At 51.3% G+C, this 14116-nt stretch overlaps 1 protein-coding gene across 1 annotated transcript; it reads left to right on the top strand.

Moving 5' to 3' along the window:
- Window positions 1-7156: 7156 nt before the first annotated feature.
- Window positions 7157-13883, top strand: BARHL2 (BarH like homeobox 2). Its single transcript, XM_032867089.1, has 4 exons — window positions 7157-7213; window positions 8353-9040; window positions 10880-11105; window positions 12856-13883. The coding sequence occupies exons 2-4, from the start codon at window positions 8413-8415 to the stop codon at window positions 13166-13168; spliced, it is 1167 nt and encodes a 388-aa protein (XP_032722980.1). The 5' UTR covers window positions 7157-7213; window positions 8353-8412; the 3' UTR covers window positions 13169-13883.
- Window positions 13884-14116: the final 233 nt, after the last annotated feature.

The following is a 14116-nucleotide window of genomic DNA, read 5'->3' as shown; positions in this document are numbered from 1 at the left end:
TTGTTAGATTGCGCGGTACAGTGTGAGTTCTGTGTCCCCCCTTTCCCAATCCAGCTTCAACCTCACCCCCTCCATTCCCGAACACATATCGCACCTCATCGCGCGTTACAAATATATTACATATTCAGAGTGATCTCGCTGCAGCGCCCGCGGGCGGGGCACTCTCCCCAAGCTTAACATCCACCTCGAGGAGGGCTGCAGGACGCCTGGACCAACCGCCGGCACCAGGAGGAGGAAATAGACCCAGAACCGACCTGCTTAGCGGGCACTTCTTTTTCACTCCCACCCTCGAGTCTCGGAAAGAAATTCCCATTGGGAAGGGGATCCTAAAAGCGCCGAGCTAGGGGGCGGGACCTCCAGTTCTCGGCTGAGGGGCTTCAGTTAAAGAGTATTTTAATTCTTTCTCATCGGCCCTTCCAAACCTTAAAAACCTAACCAATTGAAGGCACACACACAACAGGGGAAAGGTAGCAAAATCAATCCGCCGAGTTCAAAGAGCCGAGGCGCGGGAGCTGGCTGCGGGGTGCTAGGCGCTGGGCAGAAAGCGCAGTAGAGGGTCCCCTGGACCCTGCCGAGACGGCAGACCCCACTCAGCAGATATCTTGCAGTGTGTGTGTGTGTGTGTGTGTGTGTGTGTGTGTGTGTGTGTTGGGGAGGCGGCACACCCTAATCCATCCCACTGCTTGCCTGTAACCTCTCCTTTGCCAGCCCAAAGCCGCCCATCCTCAGAGAGAAAAATGTGAGTGTGGGCACATTACGCACCATTAGGGAGACACTACAGTTTTAATGTGGCCTAATTAGTGCCGCTAACCGAGCAAATATTATTATATTGAATAATGATAATATGATGAAAATATTAATGCTTTTGAACTTTGCACGTGGGAGCCGTTCCTTCGGTTCTCCCGGGACACCCCAAGCATGCTCAGACCCACTAGCAGACGCCGTCCGACGCATCTCTGGGAAGGCGAGCCCACAGGCCAGCTGAGAACATACGTGTGTCATCGCAGACACATTAACACACCCTGGGCCACGCCACTTACACCCGCCACGCAAAAGACCTCCTTCTAACGGCGTCTTTTTTTTTTTTTTTCCCCCTCTCCTGTAACGGGCGGTAAAAAGCTAAACCATACAGGAGTCCGCCGGGGTCCCTCTTCAACTGAGCTTCTGCTTTGCACCCCAGGAATGTTGTGGTGTGCGCACCGGGTGTGTTCTGCCTTAACTACGGCCTCCAGGCAGGTGGAGTTGCAGGAGGACCCCACTTAATTAGCATTGAAATTCACAGCCCCCTCTTGTTACCAAATACTTCTCCCGTGGGAATTTGGTGAAAAGTAGGCATTTAACAATTAGGATATGCGGAAGGCTCCTCAAAATAGAAATTCAAATTCTTGATTCTCTTAGCGAGTTTGGAGAATCAAAGCCATGAGGAAACGTGAACGGGTTGGCTGGGAGGCAACTAAGTGGCTGGAAATGGGTGTGCCCGCGTCCCATTCCCTCTTCCCTTTACGCACTCCACCCCGTTCTTATGGAGCCCAAGAAGACAGAGCCGAGGTGGCTGGCTAGCCTGTCCTTGCTGCCTGAAGACAGCCCAGTTCTTTCCTGGTTGCTGGGCTGAACTCGGGCAAGGGTCTCTTAGAAGACCTTCTTTCCAAGTAAAGCGATCGTTCAGTCCGGAGAAGTGGGAGTGAGTGGTCCTGGCCAGAGAGCGCCCCCTCTCGGGCTGAATTGCTCCCTCTCCCCGCTTGCGGCTCTTAGTTCGAATTCCTGCACATTTGGGGAAGCTCCTCCCGGGAGGCAAAGTGCGGGTTAGCGGATCCAGTTGTTCTCTCCCACGCAACCTCTTCTTCCCCGCCGGGTGCGTCTGGACTAGAAATCGCCTCCTAGGCACTTGTCCGGTTCATCAAGTCCCAGGGCGGGGGCGGACTGTTCCGCAGGGGTGAACCTTGGAGTTGGAGGAGTTGGAGGGTTCTGTAGACCTCGGAGGCTGCCAGGGCGGTCAGAGACCGCCCCACACCTCCCGAGGTCTGGGAATCCAACCCCGCCCTCACCAGAGGCAGGAGCCGGGGCGGGGAGCTTTCAATTTGTTCCAGTGATGGCTCTAACTTAATAAGGCGATTGATTAGCGCTCAAAGTGCCGTTTTAATTAGCCGCTTGTTAATTAACATCGCAAATGAATTTCCCCTTCTCTGATTGGCATTTTCGCCCAGCGCTCTGAGGCTTTCGTTTCTCCTCTGCCTCCGCCCCTCCATTCCCTGTTAACCTCTGGAGTTGATACAAGATTCAGCTACCTTCCTGAGCTTCAAAGGCCTCAGAATTCTTTTTATAGTGGGACGTGGCGGTGTCACACGGAGGTCCTTTCATTTCCCCGGGAGCTGGTCTTCAATGGGCAATGATTTAGTTGATGAGTGAAACAAAACCGACTCCCCATCCTCTTCCAACAGCCTCCACTTTCTCATCTCCTCTATTTCCACCCCTGCCTCTAAGGAAGAGTTCTTTCTCCTCCCACATCGAGAACCCTAGAAAGAAGAAAGGAAGCAGGAGTAGAGGAGGAGAAGAGTTGTAGTTTGAGGAGGTGGGCCATCTCTGGGGCTGTAATCAAACCTGCTGCAAAATTCTGCTGCTGAGGTCTGTAGGCATGCGCAGTTAGTCAGTTTCTGTTCCCTCCAAGGTGCTCTTCCCGAAGCAGCGATCTCTAGAGCCAACACATGCCCACAAATTACAGCCCAACTCCATTCTCAGGAGATTAAAAGTTTGGACAGGTTGTGGACATTTTTGCACCATTAATACTCTGAGCTACCATATAAATCCCTCTACTTGGGATGTACCCCCCTTTTCTTTTTCATGACTGAAGATGCACTGTATTTCCTTCAGGAAGCCTCTGTATTCCCCCAACTCCTCCCAAGGCAGGCGGGGCTCCCCACTCTCTCTTTTGCGCCCCCAATGTAGCAGGCGTCTTGGCAGCGATGACAATTTCCATCACACTCAAGCTCCCCTCAACTCTCGGAGGTGGGTTGGTGGGTTAGTGTCTCATTCTCAAGCACCTGGCATAGAAGGAACATACAGTAATGTTAACTGACTGAGTGAATGAACAAAATGAATGAGGGAAGGAGGATGGGAAATCAAACATGGTTACTGTACGTTGCCTGTAGCTAGAAACAACCGCCACCTTTGCGTTGTTCATTTGTCAATCTCTTGCTTCAAATTTTGTAAAGAGCTTTTAAAAAGAAGGTCTAATTTGGTCATCACAACCACCCTGCTCCAGGTAAGGACTATTTTCTCCTTTACTAGAGAAGAAAGGTGGTGATCAGAAAGGTTAAGTGCCCTACTGAAGAGCATGGGAAAGTGGAAAAATGAGATTAAAACTCCCTCTTCTAGCATTCTTTCTCTCCATCTCCACTGGCCTTCCTCCTGATCGCTCTGGCACGACACACAGCTAACGTCCAAAGGAGAGCCAGCTTCACTAGATCTCTGCTAAAGTGTCGATCTTTAAAGCTGTGATGAAGCTCATGGCTATCGCAAATTTTCTTATGATAGCAGAACTCTCAAAACTTTTGTTCCTCTAGAACAATTAGTGATTGCAAAGACTATCATTTTAATTTATTATTCCATTAAAAGTTCTCAGTTACCTTATTCTTTTTCATCTACTTTACTTTTCTCTCTCTGCTCGCAATCTCCACTGCCCTGGTTTCTCTCTATTTAAGGGACTCAATTTTAGGATTTTCATGTCTTTCTCTTCACTACATTTTGTTTCCAAGCATATACGCTTCAAGTCCTTAAGCAGTTGGAAATATATTCATATACTGAAAAGAAAAATAAAGAAAACTTCCGACGTTCCTGTAGCTTTGAAATGTTGAGAGGTCACGCTATCATCAGGGAGCCAGCCTCAGAAGAGGGAGAGCTTATTTGTACATCTTGCATCTTTTACAGAAAGAAACAATAGCCTGCTTTCTCGGCTCGGGGCTCTTGGCGCCGCCCAGTGGAAGGAAGCGCCTTTGCACTTCATTCCTGTCAGTTGGCATTGTCATCATGCAGACACTTGCAAACGTTCAAAATAAAAATGATTGGAAGAAACATCATTTCCAAATTCATCGTAATCTATAGGTGCATTTCTTCAAAGTTCACTTCCTTTAAAAAACTGATGCTCCAGTTTAAACACAATCCCAAATCTCACTTGTTAAAGTGAAGGAAGGAAGATACATGTATTAAGGAACAAAACTTGTTAAAATCATGAATGTTTGAATTATTATTTATGGTGGGTAGTGAGCACTGACTGACTCAGGACTGACATGGCCTTCAAAGCAGAAGGAAAAGTTTGTTCTCTATTTCTGTGTAAGAATTCCAAAATCTTCCAAAAATTAAAGAATTTTTCTTTCTTCATTCGTCTTTTTTTTTTTATGGAAATGAAGGCTTGAAAGTGGAAGATCATTTTGAAACCTATGTCGCTTTAGGGACTATATTTATTTGTATCTTAAATTTCAGTGGTAAAACCTGAGATTAAATCCAGTTAATGTATTTCTTTTCCTCTACATGGGAATTGAAAATGTGATTAGTCTACACCCCGTTCTATTTCTGAATTTATATTTTTAAAATAAAAAATTAATTGTGTTTGCTCTGCTAGAAAGTATGAGACTTCTTGGGCGTATGGATTATATATACTCTCAGGGGAAAAAAATGGCAAAAGAGGAAAGGAGAAAAAAGAACTGAAAAAAGTTAAACAAAAGCCCAGCTCTGAAGAATTTGTTTTTCATTAAGTTTGTATTCTGGTCTTTGAGTCCCTCTTTTAGATATTCAGGCTACCACTAGCATATCCTCTCTAGTAGGGACCCAAAGATAGGAGCCTTGATAAAAGTCAAGGTTGTGTTATCCCCTCACAATTGTGATGCGGAAAGCGGATCCCCTAACATCCCACCCAAAGAAACCTCCTATGATCTTAACCTTTTCTTAAGAAAACAGGATCTGAGACCTTCACAAGTTGGGGCCTACTGGGCTTCCATTTTCTTTGCTTTCGAGTTTTCATAAAAGGAACACTACTCTTGTAAAACTTTCACCATCCTCTCACCCTTTCTTTTTAGATTTCATTTTTTTTTTTTGGTAGGGTCATATTTCTACCTCCCCTGCTAATGTTGTGAATTATTCCAACCAAAAATCCTCTTCAACTGTCCAACACAAGCTGTGCAATCAGCCTTTTGAGCTCTTGAGTCATTTTAGGCGTCGGAAGAAAACAAAAACAGGCTTAAATGAATTATTTATCAAGGTCGAGAATAACTGATTTGTGCAGTGCCGTTAGTTCTGGATCTTAGATTTGTTTTCTCCTCCCCACTTCCCACCCAGAACAGTCAGTGAGGGAAGTGCGGGTGGAACCCCAGGTTTGGGAGGAAACGCACTCGGTTTGGGGAGTGACAGGTGATGTCAGAATGAGAAGAGCCCTAATTGATATTTAGGGAAGGGAGAATAACGGGTAGCATACACCTGTAGTCTCGGGCCGTCCCAGCGCTCATCCCACAGAAGCCAGCTGTGCCAGGGATGCGCGAGGGGGTTCGGCTCCACGGCCTTATGGGTGGGACACTGCGGCCTTCCATAAGACAGATGCCCGCGCAAGTCCGGGCGGTGGTTCCGAGATACCCGCCCGCTGGCAGGCCGAGGCTTGGCTGGCAGGCTCCCAGGAGGGTCTGGTCCGTGAGCAGTTTCCGCTCCAGAGGTGGCCGATTCAACCCCTCTCCAGACATCATCCCGGCCCTCTGCGGCTTCCCAGGCCAGAGGAGCTCAACCCCAGCCGGCGGGCCCACCGCACGCTCCCGAGGGGCGCCCCGCACGCCCTCCCGCCGGCTACGGCCTTTGCCTGCAGCTCGCGCCGCGTCCCCGCCTTGGCTCACCAACCCCGGCTCCTCCGCCAAACTCCCCTCGCCTTATGAGAAAAGCGAGAGCTGCCCGGATTGAACATCTCGCCTTGGTCTTTTCTTTCCCTGCAGTTCTCCTCAGAGACAGACCCGCGAAAAAACAGCACAAAGATAAGAAACAGCTCAACACACCCTTGAAACAGCGCGGGCTTTTTCTGGGTCAAACACAGCGAATTCCCTAGTAAAGAGCAGGAAGGATGACTCTCGAACCTACCCCCTCCCGGACCGAGGGCTCACGCGGGTGCAGTTCCGACAGAAAGGCAGCATCTTGTCCCAGGAGATCTTTCGCGTCCCGGACACCACCCGGTCGTCCCACCACCACCACCACCGCCCCCGCCCTCAACGGGAAAAAAATCTGTTTCACAGAAAGGGACCTTCAGAACTGCAACTAAACCCCAGATTTCGGCCCAGCCCTTGGAGACTTGAAAGGCCATTTTCTACCATCATTCTGCACCTAGTCACGGAAGCGATGCCAACCACTCAGATTCATAGGGTTCTTAAAATGGTAATTTGGAGTAAAATGTAACTCAAAGAACTTTGAATCATTCATTAGCACCTTATAATTACTCTGCTAATTAGGTTGACACGGCACTTAATCAGGAGTAATACGCCGTCTTGTCACTGGCACTTCCCATTACTCTGACATTCAACAAGAGACAGGTTGGAGACGTCCTAGAGAAAATAATGTAAGTTGATACCCTCCGACGAGGCGTCACAGTCATGCCACGCTCCAGGTCCCAAGTGGATCCACAGTGACTGTTTCCTTTCCAAATGAGCGCCCGGATTGGGGGTGGGGGGAGAGGGAGAGGGAGAGAGAGAGAACTGGCGAGTGGTGAGGCGGAGTGCGTGCCGCGGCCCCGCCACCTGGGTTCCTGAGCCCCGTGCCAGCCGGACAGTGAACCAGCGCCGTCCTCGCCACTAGAGAACGCCTCGGGGCATTATTTACCCCGCTCGGGAGAAAGTGTCTGGCCAGGCATTTCTTCCAGCACGGGCCCAGACTGGTGACCAGATTGGTGACAGCGGTTTGGAGCAACAGGACCCTTTCCCACCATGCTTCCCGAGAGTGCAGAGTGGATGCGCTCTAACCCCCGTCGGGGACCCGCCGCCTAGGGGGGCCACAGCTCGGGCGCTGGGGCTATCCGGGGAGAAATCAGAGCTCCGAGTCCGCCCGCCCACCCAGAGGTCCGGCTGCTGGAGTTACACACTTTCCCGTGGATTCCCTTCAGGGACCCCACCCCCCTCCTCTCCTCTCAGTGTCCTTAGACTACACAAGCGCGTGTTTGGGGATGCTGCGAGGGCGGCCGCGCTGGAGTGCGAAGGTGAGCCCGCCAGATTCCTTTTCTCTTTCTGTCCTCTTTCTCCTCCCTCCTCGGACTTCTCGGGAGAACGGACGGATCTCTACTTGGTGGGTTTTTTGTGTTTAATTTTACCCCTCGGTTCCCTTCTCTAGTCCACCTCTGCTCTCCTCTCTGCCCTTGCCCTCACGCGTGATTGTGGACACCGGAATCACCGCAGGACTAGGTGTTCGGCTTTGGGCTGCACGCAAGGGGCTGAGCAGGTTCTCAAAAGAGCAGCGGGGCCGAAGCGGCGCTCGCTGACGGGCTCGCGAGCCGCGCGTCCATTGGCTCCCGGGACGTCGGCGTCGCTCGCTCGCGCGGGCGCGGCCAATGGGAGCGCGGGGCCCGGCGCGCGGCCTCGGTGGCGGGGGCGCGGGCCCCGCGCGGCGCGGAGAGCGGCGGCAGAGGCCGTGACGTCACGCGAGGGGGTCGGCGCCGCCCGCTAGCAGCCGGATTACAAGCGAACGCGCCCGGCAGCGGCCGGAGTCGCTCGGCGCCGCGTCTCCGCCGCCTCCTCCGCCTGCGCCTGCTCCTTCTTTTCCTTTTCTTCCTCTACGTCTTGTGTTGCCGCGACCACTGCGGCGGTGTCTGCTCCACAACTTTCCAAGAAAGTTCAGAAACTCGGCTCCAGGGCGGCCGAGTCGCGCGCAGCAGCCACCTCGGGGAGCGGCCCGGGAGCTCCGAGGGCGCGCGACCGCCCGGGCTCCGCGGTCGCTGCACCTGCCAGGTCCGCCGCCGCCGCTGCCGCCTGGTGCCAGGCTGTGGGCAGACCCAGGCGGCGGCGGCAGCGGTGGCGGCGGCGGCGTCGGGGTCACCTCCCGCCGCCTGCGTCTTCGTCTGAGTCCCCTGCGCCGCCACCGCCGCCCCCACGTGCGCGGTCGTTCCTGGAGCGCAAGCTCCGTTCTTCCTCAACAATTTTTGTAACTTTCCCCCTCTCTCTTCCTTTCTCCCCTTCTCCCCACCCCTACTTTATGAATAAGGAAAACAAAAAGTCTCGAAAGTGTCCACCGGTTGCCACCCCCCCCCCCATGATCCTTCCTTCCCTTCCCGCCCCACTTTTTTTGTTTTTTTTAAAGCTGCGACAACATTGTTTAGTGTTTATTCTGTTTTACGATCGATAGCTTCCTTTGCTTGGTCGGGGCGGCTGCTGAGCGGCGAAGTGGCGTGGACCTCTTGTAGAAATGACAACAATGGAAGGGGCCAGCGGGTCGAGTTTTGGAATAGACACGATTTTGTCCAGTGCCAGTTCGGGCAGCCCCGGCATGATGAATGGAGATTTCCGCCCGCTCGGCGAGGCCAGGACCGCGGATTTTAGGAGTCAGGCCACTCCATCCCCCTGTTCGGAGATTGATACCGTAGGAACGGCGCCTTCTTCTCCCATCTCGGTCACCATGGAGTCCCCGGAGACGCATCTGGTCGCAGAAGGGCCCCAGCATCACCACCACCTCCACCACAGCCAACCGCCGCCGCCGCCGCCCGCCGCGGCCCCCACGCAAAGTTTGCAGCCTTCTCCCCAACAGCAGCCGCCGCCGCCGCCGCAGCAGCAGCAACCGCCGGCCCAGCAGCTGGGCTCGGCCGCCTCGGCCCCCAGGACTTCCACCTCTTCTTTTTTAATTAAGGACATCTTGGGCGACAGCAAACCACTGGCGGCGTGTGCACCCTACAGCACCAGCGTGTCCTCTCCCCACCACACCCCGAAGCAGGAGAGCAACGCAGCACACGAGAGCTTCAGGCCAAAGCTCGAGCAGGAGGACAGCAAAACCAAACTCGACAAGCGGGAAGATTCCCAGAGCGACATCAAATGCCACGGTGAGTCGCGCCGCGTCGGCCGCCCGAGCCATCTAGTGTCTTCTCGACCTCTGGTTCTTGGTCTCGCCTGCAGACTCCCTCGAGTCTCGGCTGCGGAGTTATTCAGGGAGCTTCTGGGGCGATTGCACCCCGGTCGAAAACTGCAAGCGGGAGGAAGGCCTGGGCGTGCGACACGAGGACTCGTCCGAAGTTCGGTTTATTGTTACATAGCCACCTCTCAACCTTCACCGCCATCCTGCTCCTTTCTTTGTTTTATATAATTTCTATTTATTAGGAATAGGGAGGAGGCGGAGGGGATTTGACCGGAATACTTTCATTGATAAAAGGGAAGGACTGGAGATTTTTCTAGCTGAGACCTGGGGGGTGGGGGTGAGGGGAGGTGGGAGAGAGAAAGACCCGCTTAGCTATCGTGGTGTCTAGGGGTGTGTTCACAACGTGGCGTTTATCCTTTAATGCAAATTATTTCAGTACCCCCCCCCACACTGCATTTTCTAAACATCACAGGAATTATGAGGAAAAAATTTCCGAGTTGATTAACAAAGTAACTTTTTTTTATTAGATTGTGATTAATGTAGGGAAGCCCCTATGGTAAAAATTTATAATCAGTTTTTCAGTTTTTTAAATGCCCTTCTCACTCCATGGCCCCAACCAATTATTTGTATTTCAGTAAGATTTTGTCTCCCTATAAGTAATTGGGAAATAACATGAAAGTAAAATCTTATGGAGTTGGATTTATTTTTGTAAAATCAGAAAATAGCAATTGAAACTGTGCTTCAACTCCCTTTTCCCAGTTTTTCCTCAATTACATAAGGAAGTGTTTTTGTCTTTGCACGACGAAAGAGTTTTAACATACCAGGAGAATTCTTTTTTACCTTTACTAGTAAGTTCATTACCGTTATTAGTATTAACCTTTGCCATTTCTGGGAAAGATGTGTGCTGACTATCTGAAAGGTAGGATATTGGCTCCTCATTTTGCTATTATAACATTAGCATAATAGTGCCCAAAACAGATGTACAGTCTGGTCTGGCAATTTTTTGTGCACCAACCTCCCCAGTGGGTCAATTAGAGAGATTATTGTTCTTCCTGCAGGGAAGATCAAGGAGTGCAGCAAAAACGGGTACAAACAGAGAGGGATTGACATATTGATTTCCCAGCATTTCAGTAAAAAACCAAAGTTGACAAATAGAATCCGGAAATCTCTGGGCTGTCACCTGGATGGGCTCAGTGATTTTGAGCTCTACTTGGAGTCTGGGTGACATATTCTTTCTGAAGCTTTAAAAGACTTGATGCAAGCAGCTGCAGAGAACTTGATCCCACTATTTCCCAAGTGCATCTGAAAGGGGAAAGCAAATGCATTTAACTTTCAGTAAACAGAAAAAGTGAAATGAAAAAGGTTCCCCTTCCTCAAACAAACAAACACACCAACAACAGAGTAGAAAGGTATTTTGAAAAGTACCAAATCAAAAAAAATGAAGTTCTAGTGCAAACAGTAAAGGAATGGGACAGAATCTCCACCCTCCCTACCCCGTGAACGAAATAACAAAAGGACCCTATATTGTAAAATATTTTTTTCTTTTTAACTTACAAAGATGGGAAGATCAGACAACCTTCTAGAATCCTTTTAGGAGTTCTGCACAAAGTTCTAGACTCTTTGGCCAGAAATTGGTCCTCTTCCTCTTAAGGTCCTTGGCTAAGTTCCAAGTTTGTGTGTGATGAGGGTGGTGGGAGTATAGTCCCCCAAGACCAGCAGCTGGCTTGGGAATGTGGAAGTGTGTGCCAGAAGGACACACTACCCTTCCTATTCCACACTGTCTTATGGCTATGGATTTCTACCATAGGAACAAAGGAGGAAGGAGACCGGGAGATTACGAGTAGCCGAGAGAGTCCCCCTGTGAGAGCCAAAAAGCCTCGCAAAGCCAGAACAGCTTTCTCTGACCACCAACTCAATCAACTGGAGCGTAGCTTTGAGCGGCAGAAATATCTGAGTGTGCAGGACCGCATGGACCTGGCAGCTGCGCTCAACCTCACGGACACGCAAGTCAAGACCTGGTACCAGAACCGCAGGTAAGGGATGCTGTGGGGTGGGGAGCAAAGGCATCTGACCATCCAGGTCATGACTACTGAGCCGGTCCTCTTCCTTCCTGGCCCGGGAGACTCCAGGGACTCAGAAGCCCCAGAGTGGGCCCCTGGGGACTTTCTGGCTGGAGCAGGGATGAAGCACACCCCCCAGGTGAGAGGGACGTATGGAGCGGCAGCTGGAGTTTGGAACATTTTGCACTTCTGAGTGTCTTGGCAAATGCTACTTTTCCTCTCAAACCCGAGTGGCTGGAATCCCTCCCCCCACTTTGCCCCCAAATCCATTAAGCCACACCTTTTCAGATTGAGACATCTGTGCAGCTGACACTGGGTCCGTAGAGCCTGTGCCATGCACCCTTTGGGCCTGCCCCCGGCTGGTTCCGAAGGTCTGCAGCTGGCCACATAGCCCGGCTATTTTGATCCAGGAGGAGCTGCCCCACTGGCCTTAGCTTAAATGCCCTTGCTTTGGCTTTTGAGACAGCCAGCCAGACAGGCTGAGGGTCTGTCCCTTCCCTAGATTTGTCACCTCAGAGCCTGCCAGGAACCACTGCCTCCACTGAAAGGAAATCCGGAAAGGGGTTGGCAGCGCTTGCAGGCTCTGAGCTGTAGCGAGGACCCAGGCAAGCTGAGGCTGAAGTTGTGCCGTATTTCCAAGCCTGGCAGTAGACACCCTCATCTAGATTTTTTCCTCCCCCTCCTTTTCTCTCATTTGTCTTCTAATCGTCCATAAGTGCAGTTGGAAATGCCCATCCAGTTGTCATCTTTACCATAATTTTCTGTCTCATTACATACGGCTTCAGCCACCCTAATTCTGTCGGAAAACATTAGTGTCATTTGTAGCCAATTTAAAATGGGCGACATGTTTATTAATTTGGCTGAAGCTGCTGGGTATGGATGGCCCACCAGCCCCGAGCTCCTTCATGGGGCATTTGAGCAGAGGCCTGTTCGCTGCTTCTTCCTAGCGGGGTACTGTGGAGGAGGGAGGAGACCAAGAAAAGCTGATCACAGGTTTTAATTGTTACTCTCTCTCAGAGGAGAAATTATCTTGAAATGCATCCCCCACCCAAATGGCCCGGAGGTGCTGTCACCTTGGAAGAGCCCTCCTTCAAATGAATTTAATTTTGAAATGTTGGTGTGTGCGTTCCTTGCCCCAAGCCCCCCACCCACTGTAAGGTCCTGTGAGGCTGTGGAGAGGGACGTGTCTCCACAGCTCTGGGGACTGAGAGGGACAGGGTCTGAGGCCCAGGAGTCTCTGTGTCCTTTTGTTTATGGTTTCTTCTTACTGGGACTGGAAGAAAGGGGGAGGGGCAGAGAGTGGACCCTCTGGGATTGTGGGGGGCCCTTGGGCAAAGGAATTAGGGGAGGAGGGAGAAGACCGCCTATAGAAAGAGTGGTCTCCGTTGGCCTTCAGGAAAGTTTCAGGAAGTAACCCAACTGTAAGGGGCAACAGCAGAACAGAGAGGAAAAGGCAGGGAAGCTTATAGAATTTCATTTACGAATGTCTCAGACATTAAGGGTGTGATTTATGAAACTGACATGAATTTGGGCCATTCTGTGAGCAAGAGGATGGGGAGGGGGCCTAGGAGATGTGCTTCATTACTGGTTCTCAGAGCTCTCGCAGTCTGCTGTCTCTCTGTTCCCCAAGAAAGAGAAGCCTGGAGAGGGTGAGAGAAGAAAGGGTCTGGTGCTTGGACTGTTCCCACAGCTGCGGGGTGCGCGCACGCCCGCTTTTTTTCAGGACCAAGTGGAAGCGGCAAACCGCGGTGGGCCTGGAGCTGCTGGCCGAGGCGGGGAACTACTCGGCCCTGCAGAGGATGTTCCCGTCGCCTTATTTCTACCACCCAAGCCTGCTGGGCAGCGTGGACAGCACCACGGCCGCCGCGGCTGCCGCAGCCATGTACAGCAGCATGTACCGGACTCCCCCCGCGCCCCATCCCCAGCTGCAGCGACCCCTGGTTCCCCGCGTGCTCATCCACGGCCTGGGGCCCGGGGGGCAGCCGGCCCTCAACCCCTTGTCCAGCCCCATCCCGGGCACCCCGCATCCCCGGTGAAGAGACAGCGATCGACCGCGCTGCAGTCCCTTCCCTTCCCGTCCCCACCCCAACCAGCCGGACAGCTGCCCTCCTCGCCCTGCACCAGGCCGCAGGGCCTCTCTCGCGAGCAGGAGCGACCCCGGGAAGCCAAGAAGTAAGAGAAGAATCCGCTCACCAGTGGGAGGGGGGCCCCCAAAGAGGAACCAGCCCTCTGCTCTCATCTCCCCAACCCCCAGAAACAGGGCTGGGGAGCTCCCCACAGCAGTGTGACTGGGGAAAACGAGGACCCCACGCAAAGTGCGACCAGTAAGTGAAAGCATCAACTAAAACAGAACCTCAAGCTCTTTTTAAAAATGACTTTAGGGACAAGCAGGAGGGAGGGAGGGGGGAGGGGTAAGGAGGGAAGTATGGAGGGCACGGAGAGGAAGCCGTAGAGGCAGAGAGAATTGTAGATGGACAGACAGCCTCAATTCTGAGGCACAGGGCGTTGCTGTGGACATTCCATCTGCCCCAGAGAAAAGAGGAGGGTAATTGAGAACTTTGCACTGATTTCTCATGACCTTTTTTCTTTTGGAAAAGTGGCATGCTCCATAATATGAAAAAAAAAATGTGCATTTGAAAGACTGAGTGATAAGTGATATATCATATTTATTATATGTTGTCCAAAAAAGAGTCACTTATATACGTTAGTAAAACATGATTTTTCTTTTCATGTCTTTTTGATTCAGTAAAATAAATGCTTAGACAAAAATATAGATTTTTTTGTGATTGAAAATTACAAAAATAAAGTTTATCTTTTTTTAACAAGCGATGAAATTCAAGGGAGCTGATTTTACTAAAGCAGAATGTACTGTGCTGAGATGCCTGACTTGGTTTAGGGGGGAAAAAAATCCCTCTGGTAATACTAGGAATTTATAAAATCTGTAAAGACTTTGGGTTGACTTATATAAAAACAGCTCCAGTTTT

The sequence above is a fragment of the Lontra canadensis genome, unplaced genomic scaffold (genome assembly GCF_010015895.1).
Source record: "Lontra canadensis isolate GAN:19392208 unplaced genomic scaffold, GSC_riverotter_1.0 scaffold33, whole genome shotgun sequence".
NCBI lineage: Eukaryota > Metazoa > Chordata > Mammalia > Carnivora > Mustelidae > Lontra > Lontra canadensis.
The sequence above is the reverse complement of the archived record's forward strand: the minus strand, read 5'-3'. Positions and strand labels throughout refer to the sequence as shown.

What these genes read in the sequence shown, in the direction of transcription:
- BARHL2 (XM_032867089.1), top strand. Translation starts at nt 8,413, where the DNA reads ATGACAACAATGGAAGGGGCCAGCGGGTCGAGTTTTGGAATAGACACG. An exon ending in GAGCGACATCAAATGCCACG is followed by an intron (nt 9,041 to 10,879) that starts GTGAGTCGCGCC and finishes TTTCTACCATAG; the next exon opens with GAACAAAGGAGGAAGGAGAC. An exon ending in ACCTGGTACCAGAACCGCAG is followed by an intron (nt 11,106 to 12,855) that starts GTAAGGGATGCT and finishes GCTTTTTTTCAG; the next exon opens with GACCAAGTGGAAGCGGCAAA.